At 36.4% G+C, this 27047-nt stretch overlaps 1 protein-coding gene and 4 non-coding genes across 7 annotated transcripts; all 5 read left to right on the forward strand.

Moving 5' to 3' along the window:
* Positions 1-109: 109 nt before the first annotated feature.
* Positions 110-23967, forward strand: NOP58 (NOP58 ribonucleoprotein). 3 transcript variants are annotated; one of them, XM_061381735.1, is made up of 15 exons: positions 110-374; positions 4761-4837; positions 6832-6884; positions 10876-10997; positions 12321-12457; positions 14155-14219; positions 15043-15177; positions 16215-16360; positions 16932-17058; positions 18604-18767; positions 19625-19759; positions 20214-20275; positions 21049-21182; positions 23095-23261; positions 23664-23967. In XM_061381735.1, exons 1-15 carry the CDS (start codon positions 330-332, stop codon positions 23712-23714), a joined length of 1620 nt encoding a protein of 539 aa, XP_061237719.1. In that variant the 5' UTR covers positions 110-329; the 3' UTR covers positions 23715-23967. The 3 variants fall into 3 exon arrangements, with proteins under 3 accessions (XP_061237719.1, XP_061237728.1, XP_061237738.1); XM_061381744.1 differs by lacking the exon at positions 6832-6884; XM_061381754.1 differs by lacking the exons at positions 110-374; positions 4761-4837 and adding an exon at positions 7079-7199.
* On the forward strand, positions 6115-6203 carry LOC133236282 (small nucleolar RNA SNORD70). The gene has a single exon (XR_009732825.1). It is a non-coding gene; the product is annotated as a small nucleolar RNA SNORD70 (small nucleolar RNA).
* LOC133236279 (small nucleolar RNA SNORD70) lies at positions 6973-7059 on the forward strand. The gene has a single exon (XR_009732822.1). It is a non-coding gene; the product is annotated as a small nucleolar RNA SNORD70 (small nucleolar RNA).
* Positions 16414-16499, forward strand: LOC133236334 (small nucleolar RNA SNORD11B). The gene has a single exon (XR_009732843.1). It is a non-coding gene; the product is annotated as a small nucleolar RNA SNORD11B (small nucleolar RNA).
* LOC133236326 (small nucleolar RNA SNORD11) lies at positions 17203-17286 on the forward strand. The gene has a single exon (XR_009732841.1). It is a non-coding gene; the product is annotated as a small nucleolar RNA SNORD11 (small nucleolar RNA).
* Positions 23968-27047: the final 3080 nt, after the last annotated feature.

The raw sequence follows: 27047 nt of genomic DNA on the forward strand, positions 1-27047 counted from the left end.
CTAAAGCTCGTTTTATTCGGAAGAAATCTCGCGGTTTTTTTGTGAGTCTCTGTGGCGGGAACATACCGGAAGTCAGGGCGCTCTAAGTGGTACGTCATCTGGCGGAAGTGAGGTCATGTCCCAGAGGCCTTAGCGAGGAACTCTCCCGTTCGGGCGTTCTGCTTGTAGTGTGGTGTGGAACGTTTAGGCAACGTGGTTTGCTTCTTTGCGGGAAGGCTGGTCTTTGGCCGGCCACGGCCTTACGGGCCTTTGGGGACCATAGATTTGGTCTTTTTTCACTGGTAGGAGAGCTCGCGGCGAGCCGCGCAGCGCCCTGACCCGTCCTCACCATGCTGGTGCTGTTCGAAACGTCCGTCGGCTACGCCATCTTTAAGGTCGGTGGGAGATTGAGCTCTTGGAGGGGGAAGGCGGATGTTGGGCAGCAGATGAGAGGGAAAGCTGTAGGAGAGGACGACAGTGTTCAGGATTGCATGGATGTCTTTTCTCTCCCCCTGCTCTGAAAGAAAGGGGAAAACTTTGGGCCTGGGAGGCGCATGTTTCAGTGAACACGTGGCCGCGCTGTTGGGGGCGTCGGGTTCGGTAAAAGGTTTTGGCCCAGTTAGGCGAGCAAGATCCGTGTTAGAATTTTACCGGTTATGATTCCTAGTTTAGATTTTGTTCTGAGAGTTTTGAGGAATGATTGGAAGGTTTTAACAGAGAAATGACCTCATCTAAACTTTGTTAATAAAGTTTCTTTACGCAGAATAGGAGGTAGAACTGACAGGATTGGCTGACGGATTTTAAAGTATGCGAGATTTGCGTTTAAAAAGTTGGGTGTGTGGAGGTAGGGAAGGAAAGAAAAGTTTTAGGGATTTGGGAGCTGGGAGAGGGGAGGATAATAGAATTCCAGTTTGGGCTATGTGAAGCTTTCGCTGTCTGTTAAACTTGGAAATAACAATGGTCCTTTCAAGTTTGAAGCCCAGAGAAGAAATCTGAGCTGGAGGTAACCAATTTGAGTTCGCTGTTTTAATAAGGAAGGTTAACTTTCAGTTCATCAGCAAGGAAATAATTGAACAGTGGGACGTGCATATAGTACAATGCTGTTGAGATGTTAGGAAGAATGAGGTAAATCAGGTGTCACCCACGTGCCTGGCACTCGAGCTCTAGGAATATAGCAAAGGAAAAAAAATGTTCATATGTACGGACAAGGCAAAAGAAGTGCTAGATAAAATATGTGGTATGATTCTAGTTATGAATTTTAAAACTGTGTGGTGTGGGTGCAGAGAGTCTGGAAGGATACATACCAAAATACTTGGGGACGTTTTTCGTTTTATTTTTCCAAGATTCTTTTGACATTTGAAAATACTTCTGTTTGCATGTTAAAGTAAATGTTTGTTATTTTTAAGAAAACCAATAAGATAATTAACCCAAAGCTGATTTTGCTTATTTTTCCTCATTATTGTTGTCTGAGATGGTAATATTAGCAATTTTAAGAGACTAAAGTGCCTTAGAGCCTGTCAACAGCTCTATTAAGCTTTTCCCCAGCTTCCTGCAGTCTTTTCTAAATTCTTAGAGATCTGCACGTGCCCCCAAATTTTCTTAGCCAACATAGTCTATTGTATTTTGAGTCAGTGTCTGTGGATGAATTTCATCTAAATTGATGTTAATGTGTACTGTCGTGATCTGGATGCTAAGAGGGGAGGGTAACTTTGCACTGTTAGTAGTTGCGTCTAATGGTGGGGCGGAATCGGCTTAGCAATTGTGTGGTTTCTAGATCTGGGTCATAAAGTGTAAAGTCATATGATGAATTGTTGATTTCTGTTAATAAAGAGAACTCTACATAAAACTAAGTCTTGAGTATTCCATTGCAGTTTTTAATGTTTATGTGCAAGTTTTTTTGTTCAGAATTGTTAAAAAAGTTTTTCTATAATGTAACCCAATATTAGAAATAACTAAAGGCTTGAATATATTGAAATATGCTTCATTTATAAATATTCAGTATTAGTAGCAGTTATTGATTCTGAATAAAATAGACTTCCAGAATATTCTGGATAAGTGATGGTTGCACAATTTTGTGAAAATTCCTAGAAAGTAAATTGTACACCTTAAAGGGGTGAATCTTACTGTATATGAAATATCTGTGTGTAAATATGCAATACAAAGTTGTTAGCTCCCTTTCCTATGATCTTTCAAAATGCTGGAGTATAAAATTATTAATATATTGGTTGCCTAAAATTCATCCTTGAATGAGAATCCTTTAAGAACATTTTTTCAGACTTTTGTTTTTTAAGGAATACATTTTATCCATATATACACAGTGGTTCAAAAAGAATTTAAAACTTTAAAACATTGTTACTCCTTAATGAAGTTACATATAAATGCAGAGACAATACCTAAAAGAATTATTATTTGTAGATCATTGCAAAAACTCAAGCGTTGTTCCTTATGTCTCGTGGCACGCAGAAGACTCAGCATTCTTAAGCCTTACTATCCCAATCCTTCACTATCCCAGATCTTTCCTGGCTGTGCTTCCCAGTGTGGTAGCCAGTAGTTGCATACAGCTGTGTGGGTGCATGCATATTTAGTCGCTTCAGTCGTGTCCAACTCTCTGCGACCCTGTGGACCATGGCCTGCCAGGCTCCTCTGTCCATGGGATTCTCCAGGCAAGAATACTGGAGTGGGTTGCCATTTCCTTCTTCGATTCAGCTACGTAGCACTTGAAATGTGACTGGTAAAGCTGGGGAGATGGAATTTTTAATTCTGATTCATCAGTCACATTGTACAGTGCTGCTGTGTAGCATAGTGTGGTGTGTTCCTTTATTTTTTGAGAGCTCAAAGTTTTTCTTACGTGAATACCAAAGTTCCTATACAACATGATTACTAAGCAATATATTTTTCCAGCTTTATTGACTATAATTACATACTGTGTAACTCACTTTTGTAAATGTAAATAAGTACATATAGTGCTTTTTATAGTAAAATAATTAACAGTATAACAGCAGTGCTAAAGATTTTAGTGGTAACAATAGCTAAGCTATTCGTTCCATCTTAATTCAAAATGATAAACTCTAAATGAATTTTGCATACTAATATTTCAGATTTCCTTGTCTGAAAATGAAGGATTAAAAGTTTGAGACAGTTGTATAACAGAAAATGTAGCCTTATTTTATTTTTGTTCAGACTTCATGTTTGTTTCAATATGTTGCCCACAAATGGGAACATAACTGTAACCAAGGTTTTGTTTGAAGACCTTTCAGTGGTCATGATTTCATTACATTTCCTTTGGTGCTTTAACTTAGTGAATACTGATAATATCTCTTAAATATGTCAGTTTTTTTATCCAAATATTATTTTCAAACATACTTGCTTTTCAACTAGAAAAAAGGTGAGTTTTACTCATGAGTCATATCCCCTATTTGGTGGTACATATCCTCTCAGCAGTCATTGGCCTTTGGGTATGGTTGATCACATTCTGAGTGAACTATTTTCGAAAAACCACAATTATTCTGTGAATTATTTCAAAAAAATAACTTTAATTACAAGTTTCAGTGCTTTCTTGAGATTTGATAAAATGTCTTTGGGTTCTAAAGTTTTCATGACAAAAATAGAACAGTTCATAGCTCGTTATTTTTTAATATGAAAGTGTGGTTTGCATTTACTACTTCATTACTCTGATTCCTGTTTTTCCAGTTCTGTAAATATATTTGATTTGGCTCTGTTGGGGGTTAAATTTAAACAATGCAAATCCTTAAAACCATCTTGCCACTCTGACAGAAAATTTCTTGATGTTTTATCATTAAATATGTATAAGGCTATAACTGGGAAATAAGTCTTACTCTATAAATGTTCTGTGATATTAAGGATTTGATGAAATCAAATTTAGTTTAGCAGTAAAGCATAATTTTTCATTGATCAGCTAACTTTCCATAAAACAACACATGCAAAATATATATATATTTATAATACTGTATTTCACCAAATATAATATGCCATTATTTTACACTGCTGATTAATCTGACCTGCTATCAGTTGTAAGGCATCCCAGTTTCGAGGTGTTATATAAATATGGGGGAACTGCATTTTAGGACTGATACTACCTTAGCTTATATTTGAACAGTTGACTTCTCACCTACTATTGGTGAGGAAAATAAGAACTTACATTCATTCTTGATTTAAGTGAAACTGTTAGAAGCTCTTGAAGGCATTTTGACAATACGTCTGTCAACATGCATTTCTTATATGATCGTTTAACTCCACTTTCAGTAATTTGTCCTATAGAAATACATGTATACGTATACAAATACATAAAGGGTATGTATAAACATCATTTATAAATGATGTTATATTCATACAGTGCAATTCTTGTTAAAACCTAGAATTACGTCCATGATATGTTAAGTGTATAGCATGATTCCCGAAAGTACATGTTAATAAAATGTAGCATAAACAGTCAAAAAGTCTTGAGGAATATATACCTAAATGTTAATGACTATGTTTCATAGGTAAAAGTGCCCCTTTTCCCCCTTCCCATGTTAAAATTTCTTACGTCAGAATGTGTCTTAGAACTAATAGTATCTAAGTTTTAGAGAAATCCTTAGTAATTTCATATTAGGGAGATCATAGCAATAAATAACAAATCTTCTGTAGAGAGTAGGCAAATTTTTAATTTTTTTTGATTTGTGAATATGATAGGCTTTGTGAAGGGGTCGAGGGGCTCTCTAAAAATAGAAAGTTTTTAAGAAATATCCAACTCAATTTAAATTCCATCCATTTATTTGCAGGTTTTAAATGAAAAGAAGCTTCAAGAAGTTGATAGTTTATGGAAAGAATTTGAAACTCCAGAGAAAGCAAATAAAATGTAAGTCTTCATGAAACTAAGAACTTAACAGTTAACATTTAGAGGTGTTTGTTTTTGTTTTTGCCTTGTTCTGCGAGTTTGTGTGTCCCCCATATTCATATAATATATCCATAACTTTTTGAACTCAGCTTCAGGAGTAACAGTGGTATGAGCCTAATTATTAGATTCTTTATCTGGAACATAGGCTGTCTCAATTAATTTGTGTTAATTGCAGATGAGATTGGAAGCACCCGAAAATCACTATTTTGTAAGATGTTTTAAACTGTAAATTGATTGTGAATTAAGTATAAACTTTAAAGTAATAATTGTCAAAAGCGTGGGCTGTGGGAATTTCCTGGTAGTTCAGTGGTTAGGACTCAGCACTCACTGCCAAGGACCCAGGTTCAGTCCCTGGTTGGGGAACTAAGATCCCACAAGCCACAAGATGTGGCCAAAAAGGAAGAAAGCATGGACTGCTAATAGATTTAACTTACAGATTCTCTTAGTGATATTCAGATATTTTTGAACTTAGTGTATTTACTCTTCTTGGCTAATATTTCCTAACTCACCCTGAAGTGGTTAAATAACTAGCTAATAAATCCTAGAAAGACAGACTTGTGTTCCCCAAGGTCTCTGGACAAGAAAATAGAGTATGATAACCTTCATACCCAGATTAAGAAATGAGTGGTGGGGGAGAAAGCTGGCTTTTCCTCAAGGTAGAGTCAAGAAGGCAGTTTCACCACCTGTGAATCACCTTGTAAAATAGCCCATTTGGTGAACGTGGTCCTTAGTAAGGACCTAACTAATCTCTTGATTGTGTCCTTGAATGCCAAAGCATATTTGATAATTTATCTGCTAATGCTAATAAAAACTCACTAGAATCGAAGGAAACTACTTAACCTTGCTAAAGAGTATTGAACCCAAAGAGATGTCATACTAAACTATTACAGAAACATGGTATACTGGAAAACTGCTTCAGAGTAATGCATATAACATGATTGCATTTTTGTATGTGTTGTACAGCAATATATGTGTTTATGCAAATATAGAGATATGAATAGATGCCACTTCAGATGAGTGAAATTGGTGGTGAGGTGAGTTGGAATAAGGTGAAATAACTGCTTTCTTCTTAAAAATCTTTTTATTGTTAAGTGTGCATTTGAGGTGCCACTAGGATGCTCCCCGACTAGGTAAGGAAACAGTATTGCTGAAGATAATACTGCTTTAGACTCAGTGGAAGACTGGTTTTGGTTTTCCCTTTTAAAGGGCTATATGGTTTAGTTGTTTGAGTAACCCGATTCATTGTTGTCAATGATGTATTCTTGTTGGACCTGAATTTGCATGATCTAACTCAAATATTCGTCACTACCACTGAGACAACAATGGGTTAACAATGTATTTGTTTCGATATAAAACAGTGTTGCCTTGCACGTAAGTGAATAGAGAGGAGGAGGGGAAGTGAGGTTAGCAAAATTTAGATCTAACAGTGAGTTATTTTTTCATGGCACTTGGACTAGATGGACAAATCAGTGTCATGAGATTCTCAAACTAAGAGGGACCCTTACACCTTTTCTATCCTGTATAGTAAAAGGCATCTGTGTCTAGCTTTAAGCAGCAGAGATTATGTTGAAGCTTCAACATCTTTCCTGTTTAGATACGGTGGCATACTTTTCTGCTGTTCTAAAGGAAAGGAAAGGAAAGTGAAGTTGCTCAGTTGTGTCCGACTCTGCGACCCCGTGCACTGTAGCCTACCAGGCTCCTCTCCAGAGTACTGGAGTGGGTTGCCATTTCCAAAGCCTGTAATACCTGTAATAGTTCCTCTGAATGTTACTAGCCTAGCATTTAGAGAAATTGGTCATTTTATGAAGTGTCTACCTTTGCAGCAATATGCAGTGGCAGGAAAGTTTCTTTTATTGGTGTATGCCTTGGAAGCAGTCCACTACCTCTTCTCCTAAATATATGGCATTTGCAAAATCAGTGTGCCCTCATAACATTTTTTTTTCTCTTAATTCTAGAGTAAAGCTGAAACATTTTGAGAAATTTCAGGATACAGCAGAGGCATTGGCAGGTAAAATCAAAGACTAGCACTTTTGTTTTTTAAATACTGGAATTTGTTATTAAGAAATTGTTTGCTTTAGTTGCCTAAGTTAATCTTATTCAATGTTGTCAATGATGCATTCTTTTTGAAACTGAATTTAAGTGATCTAACTCAAATTCGTCACTACCACTGAGACAACATTGAGTTAGCTTTTTTTACTATAGGGCTGGTTTTTCCCCTACATGTGATGAGAGGTGAGAAGTGGTTAAGTTGATCTCCCTGTGGAAACCCAACAGCGTAATGCTGAAGCACAATTCAGTAAAAGCTATTCTACAAGGGATCAAGGTAATGTCAAGTCCACGGGTCTCTGATTTTTTAAATTCAGTGGTAAAGTTGAGAATAGCTAGGATTTGGAGTTGAAATAGTAAGGCAGCTCTCCAGGTATATACATTTTTAGAGTTCAAAAAAAACCCCCCACAATATTATTAAAAGATTTAAGAAAACTAAAGAGGTGGGGGGGGGGCGCATTGTGGGTTTTTGTTTTTAGAAGCATACATAAGAGTTTACCTAAAAGGGCATGATTTTTTTTTATGATTTAGAAGAATGGGTGATGACTGTTACATCTTTCAACTAGTCCTAGTGATGAGACAGCAGATACAGAGTAGCGTTTACTAAGTAGGCTAGGCAGTAGGCACTTGATTTTCTTTTTGGCTGTGCTGGGTGTTTGTTGCTGCACTGCAGCGAGTAGGGGCTATTCTTTGTTGTGCTTATTTAAGAACAGTCTCTAGGGCACATGGGCTTCAGTAGTTGTGGTAAAGAGACTTAGATGCCGTCGGCACGTAGGATCTTCCCAGACCGGGTATCAAACCTTTGTCCCTTGCATTTGGCAGGAGGATTCTTCACCACTGAACCACCAAGGAAGCCCAGCACTTGGTTTTCTAATGTTCTTTTAATGCTGGGGAAAACAGGAAGATTGAATATAAAACTTATCATGAATTTTTCAGTTGCTTGAATTCTGTACTCAAGTCAGCTAACTACTTGGTGGTATATTTTGAAAATGAAGGATCATAAGGAAGAATATGGCTAACAGTTGAGCCCTAAAATTCATTTGACTGATCCAAATAATTTTTGTTCACCCCACAAGACAAGGGTAATTCCCTTATATAGTGAAAATTAGGAGTCTAATTAAATAATGTTGGCATATCAATGGACTACCCCAACCTTGGCAGAGGGGTAAGCGGAAGGAGGAGTCAACAGTAGGGCCAATTTTTAAAATAGTTCTAGGACTGCATAGATCAATTCATTAAAGCCTCATAGAGCCATAGAGCATAAGTATGGTCATTTTGGCCTGGGGAAAAATTTTAAATGTAAATTAAAAAAAATTTTTTTAAGATAGTTCTCTTCATCACAGTTTTAAAAATAAGTATGGGTAGAATTTTGGTAGTGTCCCAAGTGAAATTGTGTTAGCTATTCTTCAACTCTGGGGAGCATTATTCGTATAGACTGATTTGAATAACTCCTCCTGGAGTTGTAAAGGGCTGTAGCTCTGATCTCAAGTGCCCTTGGTAAGAGGGAGCACCGCACAATTGTGGGATCTTAGTTCCCCAACCAGGGATTGAGAGGTTATCTCATACTGACTCATTTGAGAAGAACCTGATGCTGGGAAAGACTGAGGGCAGGAGGAAAAGGGGACGACAGAGAATGAGATGGCTGGGTGACATCACCAAATCAATGGACACGGGTTTGGGTAGACTCCTGCATGTTGGTGATGGATAGAGAGGTCTGGTGTGCTGCGCTTCATGGGGTCGCAAAGAGTCGAAAATGACTGAGTGACTGAACTGAACTCATACTGAGCTTTTGGTATTCCTTAAAATAATGTAAATAAATGGAGAAAATGTTATGCTAGATGAGAATTTAAAATCAGTCCCATACTCTCTGTCTACATTCCATGAGGGTAAAGGCTGTGTTGTTCACTGTCAAATCCCTAGCACATAAATATTTTTGGGTAAATGAATGCAAGTAGTGAACTCCGCCAGGAATCTGGTCTTAGAAACTTAAAATGACTTTCCCCATCTATTTTTACCAGAAAGTTGAACTTGATCACCTTATTATTAGAACAATCCTTCCTGGGAATTAACTTTCCACTCCTTGTTAAAAGGCAGTTTTGATATTACAGAACTGAAACTGAGTGATTGTAGGTGTCAGGGTATACATTTAAAACTTGTAGCCTAAGGATGAGTCTGGGGTGTGATGTCAGTTTTATATTGGTCTCAGAAGCTAAAATGTGCTATTTGCATGGCAAGGTTTATTTTTAGTCTTGGTCAATCTTTGAAGTTTCATGTCTTACAAACAGCCACAGTAAAATTTGGGGCCAGCCTAAATTTGGATGAAGGGAAAGATGCTGAGTGATGCTGAAGAGTGCCTAATAGAGAAAGGGAAAGATTCAGCTTCCCCTTATCCCTGTCACCATCTTTGTATACCATCTACATATACCATATACCATCTACATATACCATATACCATCTACATATTATGAAGAGTGATTAACAGGATTTTTGATACAGGGAAGATAAATAATCGTGAATGTTAGAATAGGATCTAGAGTAGAAATTTTTTACTTTTAAGAAATCTTAAAGGAGAGCACTAGGTTAGGTTAAAGTGTGAAAGTAAATGATAGGGAAGATTGAGAGCTAGAGGGAGGACATTGAATAAAAATTTTTAATTATAAAAGATTAAACACTTGTAAGGAAAGATTTCAGTTATTAGAGAAATGTAAATTAGAAAGGGGTCAGTGTTTCACAATATGTAAATTGTTAGAACTCAACAGAAGTAGTTTGAATCTTGGCTTATTTGTAAAGACCTCTTTGTGAGGTGTGTGTGACAGCTAGATCCCTTTTGTCCTCGCCTTTCATCTTCCACATATCAGATGAAATGGATTTGAAATTCAAATGAATGGAAATTTGGTCAGGAGGAAAGAACAAGTACCTGGCTGATTAAGCACAAACTGCCTGACCTTTTAGAAATTGTGACAGACTTTCTGTCAGTCATACTTTAAATTTGGCCAAAACCCAGACAGATACCAGAAGAGATGTGGGTCCAGAGAATCTCAGTACAGGTCTAAGAAAGGAGGATGAGAGTTAAAAGTAGCACATTTAGAGCTTGCCAAAAATGAAAACAGTCTCCAAATCAAATTGGCTGCCCTCAGTAGTAATTCCCCAATCACTGGACATTGATTAGTAGTAGAGGCCTGTTGGCACATTTGGATCAAGGATTGGCAAAGATAAGACCTCCACTCAGGCATGCTTACAATGTGGCAGAACCTTCAAAATGAATAAATTCCTTTTTAGCAGTCGTGACAGGATTTTTATGATATTTCACAATCCAGAACATCAGATCAATTGATGCACAGTGGCATGCTGCTGCTGCTGCTGCTGCTAAGTCACCTCAATTGTGTCCGACTCTGTGCGACCCCATAGATGGCAGCCCACCGTGCTCCCCCGTCCCTGGGATTCTCCAGGCAAGAACACTGGAGTGGGTTACCATTTCCTTCTCCAGTGCATGAAAGTGAAAAGTGAAAGTGAAGTTGCTCAGTCGTGTCAGACTCTTAGCAACTCCATGGACTGTAGCCCACCAGGCTCCTCCATCCATGGGATTTTCCAGGCAAGAGTACTGGAGTGGGGTGCCATTGCCTTCTCCAATAGTGACATAGGGGAGTGAATCTATTTGCTATTACAGAACAGATTGTTTCTAACGCATAATTCTGAGCTCACAGGGATTGAGTGATGTACAGGGAAGGAATGCTGGATCTGGTTTAACTCCTGGTTCTCAGTGCAAATGACGGTGGGAAGATCAGATGAGATTGTGAAGTTTGTAATGTTTATCATTTCATTTCAGAAGTAATGTTAAATTCAGCTTTTGAAGTATGTTGTCTTTTTGACTTTATTTATAAAATATTTAAATAAGATCATGAACTTTGAAGATAAAGTTTTGAGTTAGCTCTTTTGTTTTTCTTCCTAACAAGCATTCACAGCTCTAATGGAAGGCAAAATCAATAAGCAATTGAAGAAAGTTCTGAAGAAAATAGTTAAAGAAGCCCATGAACCCTTGGCTGTGGCTGATGCTAAACTAGGAGGGGTTATAAAGGTAAAGTTACAGTTTTCTTTAGGCTTCTAATCAGAGCTGACCTTTGTAATGAATGAAAAAGCCTGGCCTTTGTGATGAATTGTGTTTTGTAATTTCTCAGGATTGAATTCTTGATTCCCGCCCCCCCTATACTATGTAATAATTGGTTTTCAATGTGGTTGTTAAAACTAAGGATATATAAGTAATACCTCAGATAAAACACTCTATATATCCTGCCATATTTTTGTTTAGGGACTTTTTTCCTTTCAATACAAATGGAATCATCTCTTTTTTAGTGTATATGTTTATTAGAACACTTTACTGGAGGTAGAGTTGCTAAAAATTAAACATAAAGTAAGAATGGAAAGAAAGAGTGGATAGGTAGGCCCCAAAACATGAAAAGCAGGACAGTTTAGAAGCCAGTTGTGATGGTTTGATTTTCAGTAGTTACAGTAGGTCTTACAGTGCAAGCACACGAACATACCTCTCATTCTTTTTTCTTATTTTAATTGAAGTATAGTTGATTTATAGTCCCCTCATTCTTGAAGTAAGGATTAATTCCTTGTAGGTATTTGAAGGTAGCAAACTGGTGACAAGATTTGAGGGTTTTTTTATTTTTTAAGGTAGAATTGTGAACTTAGTATTTGTTTAGGTAGGTGATTTCTAATACTGTCACGTAATAAAGTTTCTGTACTATCAATCTCATCTTCATATTTTTCTGTTAAAAACATAAAGCTTTAGCATAAAAAACATACACATAGAAAGGCATATAGGAGGGCACATTGCTGCCTAGTGGGATTATGAGTATCTTTTTCTCCTTTTCAGTTTCTCCATTTGAAAAACTTAAACTGAATATCTCCTGTGTAAATACTAAATATTTGTTTCTTTTAAATGTGATGTAGCATTTACAATTTTGCATGCCTGTCGTTTGCATTTGATGAAATACAACTGTAGATTTGTATGGAGTTAGCAAATACCCTACAAAGTGAAAAAAATGAAGGCTTGCAAGACAGATTCATTCTGTTTGTATGAGGTATATAAAGATTTATGTGTATTTGTACTTAGATACATTAGTGCATATTTTGAAAGTACCTCAGGGACCCTGACTGTAGGGAAAGGACCTGAGACCCAGATCTATTTATTGCTTTTGATTCATGTACACAGGCTGCCTTTCTAGAAGCTTATGCCAGTTTTGACCTTCACCAACAGTATGTTCAAGTGGTCTTCCCACATACATACCCAAAACTGCTTTTATGAAACTGAGAAATGTATGTTTAAATCAATGCTATTTTAATATTTAGGAGAAGTTTTCTGTATTTAATACAGATGTTCTTGTTCATATAGGAAAAACTGAATCTCAGTTGTATCCACAGTCCTGTTGTTAATGAACTTATGAGAGGAATCCGTTCACAGATGGATGGATTAATCCCTGGGGTAGAACCACGTGAAATGACAGCTATGTGTCTTGGGTTGGCACACAGGTGAGATTTACTGGAAGATAGTCATCTTATTTTTACTTAATAATTATATAGCATGTTACAAATACTAATGTAATCCTCAAGAATCTAAAGAGGAACGTAGTTATAGCATCCTCATTTAACAGATGAGGAAATTGATGTATAAAGTCATAATAGCTGGTAAGTGATGAAGCCATTATTTCAACCCAGGCAGTTTGGCTTCATTGTCTGGGCTCTAAACCTCGTGATGGCGTACTCTACCTCTCCAGCGTTAGATGCTGCGATTCTTGGGCTTCCCGCTGCTGGCGCGCCTCCCCCCACCCCCCTTTACATCTTCTAAATCATTTGCTACTCCATCTACTTGGCATCTCCCTGAACTTTCTCATCTGCTAATGATCTTTCTCTTCTGCTTTGTGTGTGTTTGTTGTTTTACTCTGACTTTTATTCAGATTTTTCTTGAGGCAAAGAGAAACATGTTAACCTATCATGTTTAACAAGAGGTCATTAGAACAGGCATTTCTGTGATATATGTCTTCCTGAAAAACATGGCATTCAGTGAAATTTCACTACAGTACTAGGGTTTGTGAAATAAAAAGATTGTGGGTAAAAGACTCAAATCCTATGTAACTTTGTAACCCGAAAGAAATGTTAACAGTTAAAAAGACATGTTGGAACTTCCCTCCACGTTTCACTGCACAGGGGATAGGTTTGATTCCTGGTCAAGAAAGTAAATTCCCACATGCTGCCAAAAGAGAAAAACAAAGTTTATATTAAAGACAATATATATGACAAGTTTATATTAAAGAAATACTAACGAGACTTTCTTGGTGGTCCTGTGGCTAAGACTGTGCTCCCAATGCAGGGGCCTTGGTTTGATCCCAGGTGAGAGAACTAGATCCTGCATGCCACAACTAAGACCTAGAGCAGCCAAATAAAAATACTTAAAAAAAAGAGAAATACTACATAAACAAAGGCCTTTGCCTTTGAATAAATAAAATATGAGCATAGATTAATGAAAGGATTAAAGTGAGTTTTATAAATGAGCAAAATGCGCAAGAGTCAGGAAAAACTTTTTAATAAACATTCCTAAGAGAGAACAAATAGCTAAATTGAGTTAGGATCCAAATTAAGATTAATTGGCCTTGTGCACAGTAGTCGCTCTCATCTGAGGCAGTCAGATATCCCTCAGAAGATAGGTGGCAAGTTGGGCTGAGGCTGGGGATGTTGTTTGCACATCAGACAGTGCCCAGAAAAGCCCCCACAACAAGTAATCAGGCCTCTGTTAATAGTGCCAGGATTAAGAAAACCCATATGTACGATATTGTTCCATGGCTTTCTTCTCTTTGGATGTTTATGAAGAGAAGAAACTGCTGTAGTTTTCTCACTGGTGGCGTAAAACATTAAGAATGCTGCGCAAATTGTGTCATATGAACCGGTATGACTTGGACTACATGATATTATCCTATTTGTCATCATAAATGAATTTGTGTTACAGAAACGTCGGTTGTAACGAGACAGATGTATTGTTTTCTTTCTAAATGTGTGCTTTGGGATCTTGAATGTTATATTCTTGTTTAGCTGATTTTTCCCATGTAGAAAAAATAATGTAGCTCCAGAAGAGGGGTTTGGGTGAAAGTTTTTTTGTTTTTTTTTAAGATGTTAATTAAATGCTTTTCTTAGATGCTGTTTTAGTAATTTATATTTTTCTCGCTTCTCTCCAGCTTGTCCCGATACAGATTGAAATTTAGTGCTGATAAAGTGGACACCATGATTGTTCAGGCAATTTGTGAGTATAGGACATGTGAGGTCTAACCTGTCTCTTCATTGTGGTTTTTTCCTCTTATTAAAATTGTATCTTTTATGATTGTTGAGGAAGAAAAAGACCAGCTAGAAGTTTAGTAAGTAAATTGGGAAATGCAGAATAGAAAATGGGAAAACTAATTATAATTTGACTACTTGGGGATAATAGGAATTACGCTACACTATTAATGTAAGCTGATTGACTAATATTTTTCCATGAAAAATGATAAAACCTTAAGATAATGGGTGTGGGGTATTTTTTGCTTTATATATGTAATAAATCATTCAGTGATTTTTGGACATCAAAGTCTCAACAGTTTCCAATTTTAAACATTTCTTTAAATAGCAATTGTATTTCCAGGTGTGTATGCCCCCAAAACTGAAAGGAGTTACTCAGTTACTTATGCAGCTATGTTCATAGCATCGTGATTCAGCTAAAGGTAGAAACAGTCCAGATACCTATTAACAGACGAAGGGATAAACAAAGTGGTATATGCATACAATGGAATATTATTTATCCTTACAAGTTCTAATACATGGTACAGCATAGATGAATTTTGAAAACACTGTGCTAGGTAAAATAGACTACTTGCAAGAAGACAAATATTGTGTGATTCCCCTTATGAGGTACTTAGAATAGGCAAATTCATAGAGGGAATAAAAGAGATCAGCAGAGGCTGGAGTGGTGAACATGACTAAATTATTTCATGGGTGCAGAGTTTCTGTTTGGGATGATGGGCTATTTCGTCACAAGTTTTTTAAAAACCCTTTTAAGTTCTTGTTTTCTTTTTCATTTTAATCTACTGCAGCCCTGTTAGATGACTTAGATAAAGAACTAAACAACTACATTATGCGGTGTAGAGAATGGTATGGCTGGCATTTCCCTGAGTTAGGAAAAATTATTTCGGATAATTTGACATACTGCAAGTGTTTACAGAAAGTTGGTGAGTAACTTTATCCTTTAAGGTATTGAAAATAGTGATTTATTTAAATCCTAAAACATGAGTTACTGGTTTTTTAATTCTCTTCCCAGAGTTTTTAGTCTTGTATGTTTGAGGAGTATATCCATATTAACATCTGCTAGATTTCAAAAACAAAATTTGATTTCAGTGGCCTGCACAGTAGAGGACATAGTTCTCTAATTTGGTTTTTCTTGGGCTTCTTTTTAAAAAAAAATTTTGGAGTATAGGTGGCTCAGTGGTAAAGAATCTTGTCTGCCAGTGCAAGAAACACAGGAGACCTGGTTTGAATCCCTGGGCAAGGAAGATACCCTGGAGGAGGAAATGGCAACCCACTCTAGTATTCTTGCTTGGAAAATTCCATGGACAGAGGAGCCTGGCAGGCTACAGTCCATAGGGTCACAAAGGATGTGACTAAGCACACACACTCATTGTGTTACTTTTTACTGTACAGCACAGTGAATCAGTTTTTTATATATATATATATATATATATATATATCTCTCTCCACTCTTTAGACTTTTTCCATGTAGGTCATTCCAGAGTATTAAGTAGTTTCCTGTGCTATGTAGCAGGTTCTTATCAGTAATCTGTTTTATATATCATAGTGTGTATATGTCGATCCCAATTTATCTGCTCCCCACTCCCCTCAACTGGCTTCTTACGGTGAATGTGTCTCACTGAAGTTGCCATTAATAAGGACAACTGTGGGACTGGGAAATTTCCTGAAATACATTAATAGTGATTAATTTTAAAAATAGTATTGCTATTAAATTGTATACTATTACTATAATAATAATACTAGTAGAGGAACCTTAGGACTGTTCATAAAATGAATTACTTTAATCTCTAAAATCAAGCCCTTACATGTGTAAAGTTACTTGGTCAAACTTGTTTGCTTTTTGTTTTGTTCAGGCATCCCTTTCATTGGCTTATCTCTACTTTTTCTTTTGACTCTTTGGTGGATTTTATGTAATTTACTGAAGAGTGATTCTCCCTCATCCTCTGCAAACATTCCATAGGCGACAGAAAGAATTATGCCTCAGCTCAACTTTCTGAATTATTGCCAGAGGAGGTTGAAGCAGAAGTGAAAGCGGCTGCAGAGATATCTATGGGAACCGAAGTTTCTGAAGAAGATATTTGCAATATTCTGCACCTTTGCACTCAGGTACACTATGCACATAGGGAAACTCGTGGTGGTGGTACCAGCTCTGTAATTTCTGATGGCAGTGATGATTTTTAAATGTATTGTTCACCTGATAAATAAATATGAAGGTGTTCAGTCACTACCTCATCTGATGCCGTCTTGACTTATATACTTGCAGGGAGAAATATATCCTAAAATGAGGTTAAAGGAGTACTGTCTAGTCGATTTCTATTATTAGCAGTATCTGAATGTTTATAGCCTGTAATTTTTACCCCTCATTTGAAGATAGCTATATGACAATCACATAGGATGACACAAATGTCTAGCCTTTCGAGTTTTTTTTTTTTAACAAATGTTGATTAACATTTTTAAGCAGTGTATTAGGTTTACATATATTGTCTAATTTTTAAATATTAAAATTTCACAACAGCCTTTTTATAGAAAACTGAGGTAAGGAATGGTTAATTTTCCTGGGATTGTACAACTAACTGCTCTGTGATAATTTGGGGCTCTGATGTTTTAGACATGTGAATTTTATACTGCTTTTATTCTTAAACTATTTATGACTTACTCATTTTGTTTCTTAAACTAGGTGATTGAAATCTCTGAATATAGAACCCAGCTTTATGAATATCTGCAAAATCGAATGATGGCCATTGCACCCAATGTTACAGTCATGGTTGGGGAATTAGTTGGAGCACGGCTTATTGCTCATGCAGGTGATGATTTTAATATAATTTGTAAACATGGGTATTGAGAGTTGTTTTCTAGGTAGGATCTTATTTTCTTTTAAACTGGAGTTTAAAGATAAATCTGGGTAATAAGTAGAAGTGAATGGTGTATGTGCGAGGACTAAGGACCAAGTGTTCGATGATGATTTTTATTTGTATGCCTGATTTCCTTTCGGATAGTGAAGGCATCTTTAGTCACTACCTCTTCTGAGACACTTGTGGTCCATTGTCAGAAGTTTGTTTTGGTTAATTAGAGAATTGGATGAATACAGGAGGATGAAATCAGGTTTACCTCATTTTACTGTGCTTCACAGATAACTGTTTTTTAAATTCATAGTTTGTGTTAGCCCTGTGTAGAACAAGTCCATTGGCATCATTTTTCCAACACGACTTGCTCACTTGATGATTCTGCCGTATTTTGGTGATTCCCACAATATTTCTAACTTTTCCATTCTTAGATTTGTAATGTTGGTCTTTGGTCAGTGATCTTTGATGTTACTACTACAACTTGCTGAAGGTTCAGATGATGTTTAACATGTTTTTAACAGTAAAGCATTTTTAAATTGAGGAATGTACATTGTTTTTCCAGACAGTGCTATTTCATACTAAGTAGAGTACCCATAACATACAGCTTCAATATGCACTGGGAAACAAAAATTCGTTTACTTCATTTATTGCAACACTTGCTTTATCGTGGTGATCTGGAACAAAATCCACTATATCTCGAGTGTGCCTGTATATACCATTGATAGAGAATTTATTTACATCAAAGTGTTTAAACTAGAGTACTTCTTTTACCTGCATCATTAATCAGAAAAATAGGACATTCACATCTCCTCAGCTTCTAGGTTGCTCATCTGGGCTGGTTTTGTTGTCTACATCTGAAATTTCATAGATGTAGCTAAATGAGTAGCAGGAAGAGATGCAGGGATTAATAGAAATATACGTTTCTTGAATTTTAAACATGTATCCAGTGGTTGAGCGACTATTAATATTGATATTCTCTGACAGAAAATCTGTGCAGCATATCTGGCAAAGCAACAGCTTTTGATGCCTGATTGTTGATTGTGTTTATATCTCCTCAGCATGAATTTATCACATCGTTTTACTGAGATGCCTTAATGAGTTTTTCATTTACCTATTATTTTAATATTTAAAGGAGTAGAATATTTCATGTCTAAAATAAGTCTCAGAAAAATAAGGGCTATATTGGATGATGTCTGTGAATACATAAACTTTGAACTCTCCCATGGTATGCTACTGAAATGTGAGGTAGTGATACCATCTCTTCAGGCAGATAGGTATGATTAAACAGATAAGCTTCAGTTTGCCATAGACATTCATCACAGACTTCTGCTTGTGGTGCTAATGGATAAATCACAAATGCTGAAGTATCAGGAATTTGGGCTAATTCCAAACTATAAAATCCTATATTATATCTGATTTTTATATACTCTTTGGCTATAATACTTAGACTCTAGGTCTTTTGTATTTGGAAGAACTTTCCTCAAAGTTACTACTTTTATTTTGAAGGTTCTCTTTTGAATTTGGCCAAACATGCAGCTTCTACAGTTCAGATTCTTGGAGCAGAAAAGGCACTCTTCAGAGCCCTCAAGTCTAGACGAGATACCCCTAAGTATGGTCTCATTTATCATGCTTCACTTGTAGGCCAGACGAGCCCCAAACACAAAGGAAAGGTGAGTTACAATTTTCCTGGCGCAGGCCTTTTTTTCCTCCAAATGATTTTGATCTTATTCTATAGTGGTCAATAAATCTTTGTTGTTTCTTTTTCATTAAATAGAGAATTGTGAATTCTTTAAACTCTAGTGTACACTGAAAGAAAAGGTTAGAAGATAAAGTGTTTGCTGTTTTAGTACTTTTCCAGACTCCCATTCATTGGTGGGCGGGGGTAGGGTGTGGCCCATCAGAAGTTTTCTGTGTGGCAGGAAATCAATTTAACATCAACATTCATGACCCGTTTTAAAATGATGTCACATACACTGTGCTAAACACTGGATAGGCCTTTGGTGGATGCTTTTAAAAGCCCTGTAAGTTGTTAGTGTCTGTTTTACAGAGGAGGAATCTGACGCTTAAAAGTACTTTCAAGCTTTTATACATACCTAGTTTAACAGAAATTTTATAAAATTTAGAGTAGAGTGATGAAAAAAATAAAATGAAAATTCAGTAAAATGAAATGTTATTTAGCTTAAAAGGGGGCAATACTTAACTGTGGATGACCTCATAATGTAGGTCTGATATCACATAGTAAAAAGGAAAAGATGGGAAAATGGCTTGAGCTAGTTTTAGACATGAACTACTGGCAAGATCTTTTCAGTTAGCCATCACATGGTGGCAGAGGTTCTAATAGGAGGTGAACGGCTTAAATATGGTTTACAATAAATAGATTTGTAATTCCTGACTTTTAAAAAATCCTAGAGTGACTCGTAAAGTCAATGATTGAGCTGTAGTGTTTTCACGAATAAACTGAGTGATTTTTTTTACATCTCAACTTGGAGTATAGTTTGAATGTATCTGACTTCAAGTTCTTTGTTAGATTTCTCGGATGCTGGCAGCCAAGACTGTTTTGGCTATCCGGTATGATGCTTTTGGTGAGGATTCCAGTTCTGCAATGGGAGTTGAGAACAGAGCGAAACTAGAAGCCAGGTTGAGAACGTTGGAAGATAGAGGGGTAAGAATCATGTTCTGCACATTGTAGAAATGTTACCTATCAAAAATTAATAAACTGTAGCTTATGTACATTTTCATTTTACCTGCTAGTCAGTTTTACTTTATGATACATTTTATTATGTCTAATATTAATACATTCTATTTCTGCTTACTGTTAAAAGAGTTTCCCTAGTATGTGACTGTGGTCTAGTGGTTAATTAAGATCGACCTGCCAGTGCAGGGGACATGGATTTGATCCCTGGTCCGGGACAATCCACATGCCGTGAGATAAATCTCACGGCAGAGCCACAACAAAAGAAGCCACTGCAATGAGTAGCCCACACTGCAGCTGGACAGTAGCCTATATGTAGCAACAAAGACCCAGAGCAGCCAAAAAAATAAATTATTGACATACTAATGTATATATTATAAAGAGATTATCCCTTATAAAACATTAATAATTTTTCTTTTCTTAGATAAGGAAAATAAGTGGGACAGGAAAAGCGTTAGCAAAAGCAGAAAAATATGAACATAAAAGGTAAGTTGAGTGCATTTGGGGGAAGCATGTATGAATAATTTTTGCTTAAAAAGAGTCAGAAGACAAAAGTCTAAAAGCAGCTAAGAAGCATAAGTATTCAGACCTCACTATGAAATTATAAAAAAAGATATTTGTTGGGAGAAGTGTTTTTGTTCTTATTTAAAATGTTCAATACTGATGAAGTAGGTGGTGGTGATGCAAATAGAACATGGGTAACAATTTGAAAACTGTGTCAAGAGCCTTAATTATTTCTTTCTACCTTGTTAGAACAAAAGCAGGTATCTTGGTTTTAGGAAATCTTTATCTATATGGATCCCTTCTTATTCCTCTGCCTCTTGTAATCTTGTGACTGGAGTATTATTCTGTATTAAACTTGATTCAGGGCTTTTTTTTGTTTTCAGTGAATTGCCCAGTGTCCTAAAACTTGACTTGGTTCAGTTTTTACTTTCTAGTATAATCATTTGGTTTAAAGAGATTTCTTACATTTTTCTTTTTTAATTGAATATTTCTTCTGTGCTATAGTTACTACATTGATTACTAAATCAGAATTCATTTAGTTCACTTCTCGTGAAATGTGACTGACCTCCCTAGAAAATAGGTAGACATCTCTTTACCTTTTGGAGACTTAACTTACATAAACTTCCCTGAAGTCACTAAAATGAAAGTGTGGTATGCTCATGTATTACCTAATGACCGTTTCCTTTAAATCTCTTTAGAATTAATTTGATTATAAGCATTTGTAAAGATTTTCTAAGATTCTGTGGCTCTTTCAGTGAAGTGAAGACTTACGATCCTTCTGGTGACTCCACATTACCAACCTATTCTAAAAAACGCAAGATTGAACAAGTAGACAAAGAGGATGAAGTTATTGAAAAGAAGGCCAAAAAGGCCAAGGTTAAAATTAAAGGTTAGTTTGAATTTTGTTAATGTCATTTCTATTCCTGTTGCATAAGAAGTACAGAATTCTGTATGACTCAGGGAACTCAAACTGGGCTCTGTAACAACCTAGAGGGGCAGGACGTGGGAGGGGTATATGCACACTTATGGCTAGTTCATGTTGATGTGTGGCAGAAATCAAACCAATATTGTAAAGCAATTATCCTTCGATTAAAAATATATAAAGAAAAATGGGGAAAGTGCATACCATAGAACTTGATTATGAAACCACCATATTGGAAGCTAATTCTAATAACCATCTTCTCTAGGGAGTTAGAATATTGTTAAATTTATCATATATCATAAGAGAAATGGGAAAAGCATCTCTGTGAATATATAGGATTATATTAAGTGTATCAAAACTTTAATTTCTAACGTGAACTATTTTGAGAGTCAGCTTAACAGAGAAGAAAACAAGGTATGTGGTTTCTAAATTAGTAGCTGAAATATTTTTGTTGAGCATAGAATTGATGCAACAGTACTTCATTGTTTGTGTTACATGAAAAGAACTAGAGTAATAACTGGATAGCCTACCATCAGAATAATAGTTAATAAGTGCTGCCCAGTGAACTAGGCTCACTTAAGTTGATAAGTAAATTCCCCCATTTATTAGCTGCACTTGTGTTGAGTGCTTAGCATTAAAGCAATTACCAATTTAACTTTGTTTCTAAATAGCTTAGGGGTCAAAAAGCACTATCAGCAAATGTGGACTTCTGCTCTGCACTGAGTGAAGAAAACATAAGCAAGTTATTTAACTCCTATGTTTCATTTTCCTTACTCAACAAAAAGAACTGTAAGCCCATTAGTAGATTTGAATCTTGACTTGTAATATTCATTAAGCGTTTCAAACTTAACCTTCCTGGATCTTTGCCACTCCCAATCCATTTCTACATGATATTCTCTGTTTTATAAATGGGAATCCTGGTTGCTTTGGCCTTTAACATTGACTTGTGTTATAACCCAAGTGTATTCTGGTAGCACATCCTCTTAATTCTACTTGGAAAGTATTTCTAGCACCTAACCATTTATCATACCCATCACTGCCATTCTTAGCTGCAGTGGCACTCCCATTGCCTTCTCATCTAATTCTATTCCTTTGGTCACTCTGCTCCAGCCACACTAGCTGCCTTGCTATTCCATGAACCTGCCAACTTCCCTTCTCTCCTAAAATAATCTTAGTATTTGGTCTTCTCTTAATGTGGGATATTTTCCCTCAATATAGATGAATCATTCACTTCCTTTTTTAGGTATTTGCCTAGCTACCCTGTATAAAATGTCCATAGGAATTGCCTTCATTTGTGCTCCTTTCTTTGTTTGCTTTTATCCGTTAGACTGTTTACTACATAAAATATTTTATGGTGTACCTTTTTTCTCTTTTTTGGTCTATTTCCTAGTAAAATAAAGGGTTTGTAAGGGCAAGAATTTTTGTCTGTGCTATTCCTTGCTGTATCTCCAGTTGTCTAGAACAAGCCCTAGCATATAGTAGGTACTAAATAACTGCTTGGTCAGTGAATTTCTAATGATAGCTACTCATTATGAGTCCTTATTTTAATGTGCTAAGCATTTATGCTAAGCATTTTGCATAAATTTTCATGTGTTAAATCATCAAACCCTAGAAACAGTCAAAGGAGATAGACATTACTAAATTTTAAAAAGAATGAGGAGGTTGGGTGTACAGAGGTATTAAATTGCTTACTATCATTTATTGTTAGTACTACTATACTAGGTAAATATTTGAAGGACATTTACCGCTATAAAATTATATGTAACAAACATTGGAGAGTTGACTACAATGTTGGGAAAAAACATTCTCAGAGGGGTTTGAAGGGAGAGGAGCCTGATACTGATACAATGTTAATTGTAGTATTTTTATACTTGTTCAGTTGAAGAAGAAGTAGTAGAAGATGTAGAAGACACAGAAGAAGAAGGAGTACAAGTTATAGAAGAACAGGAAACATCTGTGAAGAAGAAGAAGAAAAAGGACAAGAAGAAACACGTTAAGGAAGAACCACTTTCTGAAGAAGAGCCATGCACCAGCACAGCAGTTGCTGTATGTTTGTTTTTAATTATTAGTATTTTATTGACATGGGCAGAGTTTCCATATTTTATTCTACTCTGTGTATTAGAAATGAACAGGTAGTTTTTTAAAAACTGTTTTTAAAAGTGGTTTCATTAAAGAGAAACAATTAAAAAACTCACTATTGTGTTTGGAACCCCCATGTTATAAAAAGCCGCTTCCCAAACCTAGAATCTTGTTACAAAATGGGTTTGGTCTGAAATGGAAGAGAATATCATTTGCTACAAATCACGGAGGTGATTTTTGGATTTTAGTCTTTCTTCCAGGCTTGTTTTCAAGGGAAATAAAATAGACTGCTTTTTATAAAGAAAAGTTATTTTTAGTCACTTGTACATTTCCAGCTCTTTCAAAAGCCTTCTTGTTGATTATTTTCAGAGTCCAGAGAAAAAGAAGAAAAAGAAAAAAAAGAAAGTCAATGAGGACTAATGGAAGGAACCATTCTTTCAAAGAGTTCATAATTGAATCACCTGGATACATCATGCTTATGATTCAGTCAGAAATATACCCAAGATACTCTGTAAAATAATTGATGGGAGGTTGGATGAGAAAGAAAGATTAATCATTAATAGCATTTCATACCTATTTGTGTCTTGACATACTTCAACTATGTTAATTTTATTATGTCATCATTTCTTAGGATATTTGTTATACAAATAAAAATATTTTCTTTGTATTTTGACAGTTCTGTGATTTCTCTACTTTAGGTTGAGAATTTGGGGCTCTTTATGTTATGTAGCATTTGATAATTGGTATTTTGATAATTATACCTGAAAAGTGAGAGTTGTGAACCATTAATCTGAAATTTAGCCTTTCGGAAGGCAATAATTAGATGGACCAGTTTAAGAATCCCACTTAATGTGTTTCTCTTGCCTTTTTGGACCCTCTTCTATTTTTCTCCTACCTTTCTGTTTTTGTCATATAAGTAAAGCTATCTTTTGTGTTCAAAGCTTTAAAATTAGGTGAACAAACTTTCCTTCTGTCTCTTTAGGAAGAAAAAAACTGTCCCTAACTTAGTTTGCATTTATAGAATGTGGAAGAAAATCATTATTAATCTAGACCCTGATTTGTTTTTAAAGTAATCTAAAGTGATGTTTTAAAAAGACAATACAAAATGATTTTATAGTGAAGAACGAGGGTGTATAAAGGAAAAACAAGAGGAGAAAAAATAAAATGTCAGTAGGAGTGAAGTATAAACCAGGACATAGAACACCAAAGATGCTGCTACTCCTGAGCCCACGTGCTGCAACCACTGAAGACCTTGCGCCTAGAGCCCGTGCACCACGAGAGAAGCGACTGCACTGAGAAGACAGTGTACTGCAACTGGAAGAAGCCCACACACAGCATCAAAGACCCAGCACAACCAAAAAAGAGAAATCTTTGTTTCACAAGACAATATTTAATAAGTGAGTGTCAGCCTTATAGTCATGACAGCTACAAGTTTCATGGGCTTTTGTTTTGCATCTTTGTGTATGCCAGAAGCATGGTGCTAATAAGTAGCCCAGTTTTATAAAAGGGTTCAACATTGAAGAAGCTATATTGATGGTAAGCTTTTGATTTCAAGTGGAAATCAAAACATTGAGCAAGTCAGTAGCTCTTTAGTTCCTCATTTGCAAATCAGAGGTAATGGTCAATGTTACTCCTAACAATGGTTTGTAGGAAATGAAATTATATAAATTTTCAGAGATGAAAATGAATTTCTCATATAGATATTTTAATTGAAATAAATGCTACATGAAGTACATGTAGCCATTTCTAGAAAATTTTGCCTTGTGGAGAATATTGCCATTTTATGTCACACCACAGTATTCCAGACACATACATAACAGACGTGTTTTTAATGAATTTTGGTGACGGGTTTGTCAATCAACAAGAGTTATATTGTAAGTCCAGAAAGGCTATGTCTGAAACGACAGACCTTAAGAATACTAGTTAATAACCTTCTAGTCGTTTTGAGTGGTCTCCCAACAGGCCTGGGGAAAACCTAGATGAATCACAGCTATGTCCTAACTGTTTAATACACTAACCAAGTGAATTTCCTGGCAGTGCAGTGGTTAGGGCTCAGGTTCAATCTTTGATCAGTTAACAGATTCTACAAGCCACTCGCTATGACCAAAAAAGAGAAGAAAAATCTTGGATACTTAGGCTGAAATCAAAAGCTCAGATGAATTGTATGTACCTAAATTTGATTACTGGGAGGGATTGGGGGCAGGAGGAAAAGGGGACAACAGAGAATGAGATGACTGGATGGGATCACTGACTCTATGGACGTGAGTCTGAGTGAATTCCAGGAGTTGGTGATGGACAGGGGGTCGCAAAGAGTCGGACACGACTGAGATACTGAACTGAACTGAAGTTTGATTAGCAAATCTAAAGAACTTTGATCAGAGCACGTAAAATATTCCATGCTTTAAAACTTTTGATTCTCCATTGTACTCCACCCATTTCCATTCAGAAATGCAAATTTCTATTTTCTGGTTTAAAGGACTGTTGTCTCCAGTGCCTGCCGAGTCCTCAGTATGCTTACTTAACAAAACCTTGGCTGAGTTCTGCCCTCTCCAGGGCTCCAACCTCAACACTCTGTGTTCTTGAATTCTGTTCAATCCATCTGTTGGCTTTTTAAGGTCATCTTTTAGAATGTGGCTCTGGCTCATCCCCTATGCCAGCTCTACTGCTGGGAAGCTATGCATCAGGGCCAAATATCTCAAGTTTTAACGTGCTTAGGAATCACCTGAGGCTCTTGGTAAATTGCAGATCTGAGTAAGTAGGTCTGGGATGAGGTCCAGACCTCCAGCAAGCTCTCGGATGATGTGTGGAGGTAACATTTAGGGTAGTAAAGTATTCAGAGCCTGTATACCTACCTGAAACTGGATTTCTCTGAGAATTAGAGAATGTAAAGGGGTTTTTGAAAGCCATTAATTTCCTTCTACATTGCTTGAACATTCCCCTTTCCAGTTGAAGACCTGTGTGTTCTATCACTAATGCCAGTAGTAATATGGACTAAGTATTTGTTTAGTGATGAATGAACAGCTTGTGGAGGAATTAACTAGGCTTGAGTGTTATTCAGATGAAAGTAAAATTAGTGCTACTTCTGATTTTTTATTAATGTTTTAAGTGATAGATCCAGGTTTTGGAACACAACACGGTTTTGTATCTCTTTTGTCGTGTGGCCATTCTCTGTAAGCTCTGTTACCAAAAGTCAAATACAACTTTATAGATTATTCTCAATAGCTTTTTGTTAAAAAATGTATTTGGCAGAAAGTGTCAAATAGTAATTCTTCTGGAGCATTTTATACTGAGTTTGGTTTCAAGGAGAAACTAGAAGTACAGTTGTCCCTTGAACAGCATGGGTTTGAAGTGCACAGCTCCAATTATATAAGAACTTTTTTCAGTAGTAAATACTACAGTATGCAGATGTGGAAATGCAGGTATGGCGGGCCAACTGTAAAGTTACATGCAGGTTTTCAACTATGGGGGTCAGTGCTCCTAACCCTTGCTGTTCATCAAGGGTCAACTAATTAGAACAGTGAATATTATTACTAATTTGTGGGAATTATAATCACCTGGGGCTTCCCTGATGGCTCTGACAGTAAAGAATCTGCCTGCAATGCAGGAGGCCTGGGTTCCATCCCTGGATTGGGAAGATCCCCTGGAGAAGGAAATGGTAACCCACTCCAATACTCTTGCCTGGAGAATTCCATGGACAGAGGAGCCTGGCAGGTGACTGTGAGGTCACAAAAGGTCAAACACGACTGAGCAACT

This window comes from Bos javanicus, chromosome 2 (genome assembly GCF_032452875.1).
Source record: "Bos javanicus breed banteng chromosome 2, ARS-OSU_banteng_1.0, whole genome shotgun sequence".
NCBI lineage: Eukaryota > Metazoa > Chordata > Mammalia > Artiodactyla > Bovidae > Bos > Bos javanicus.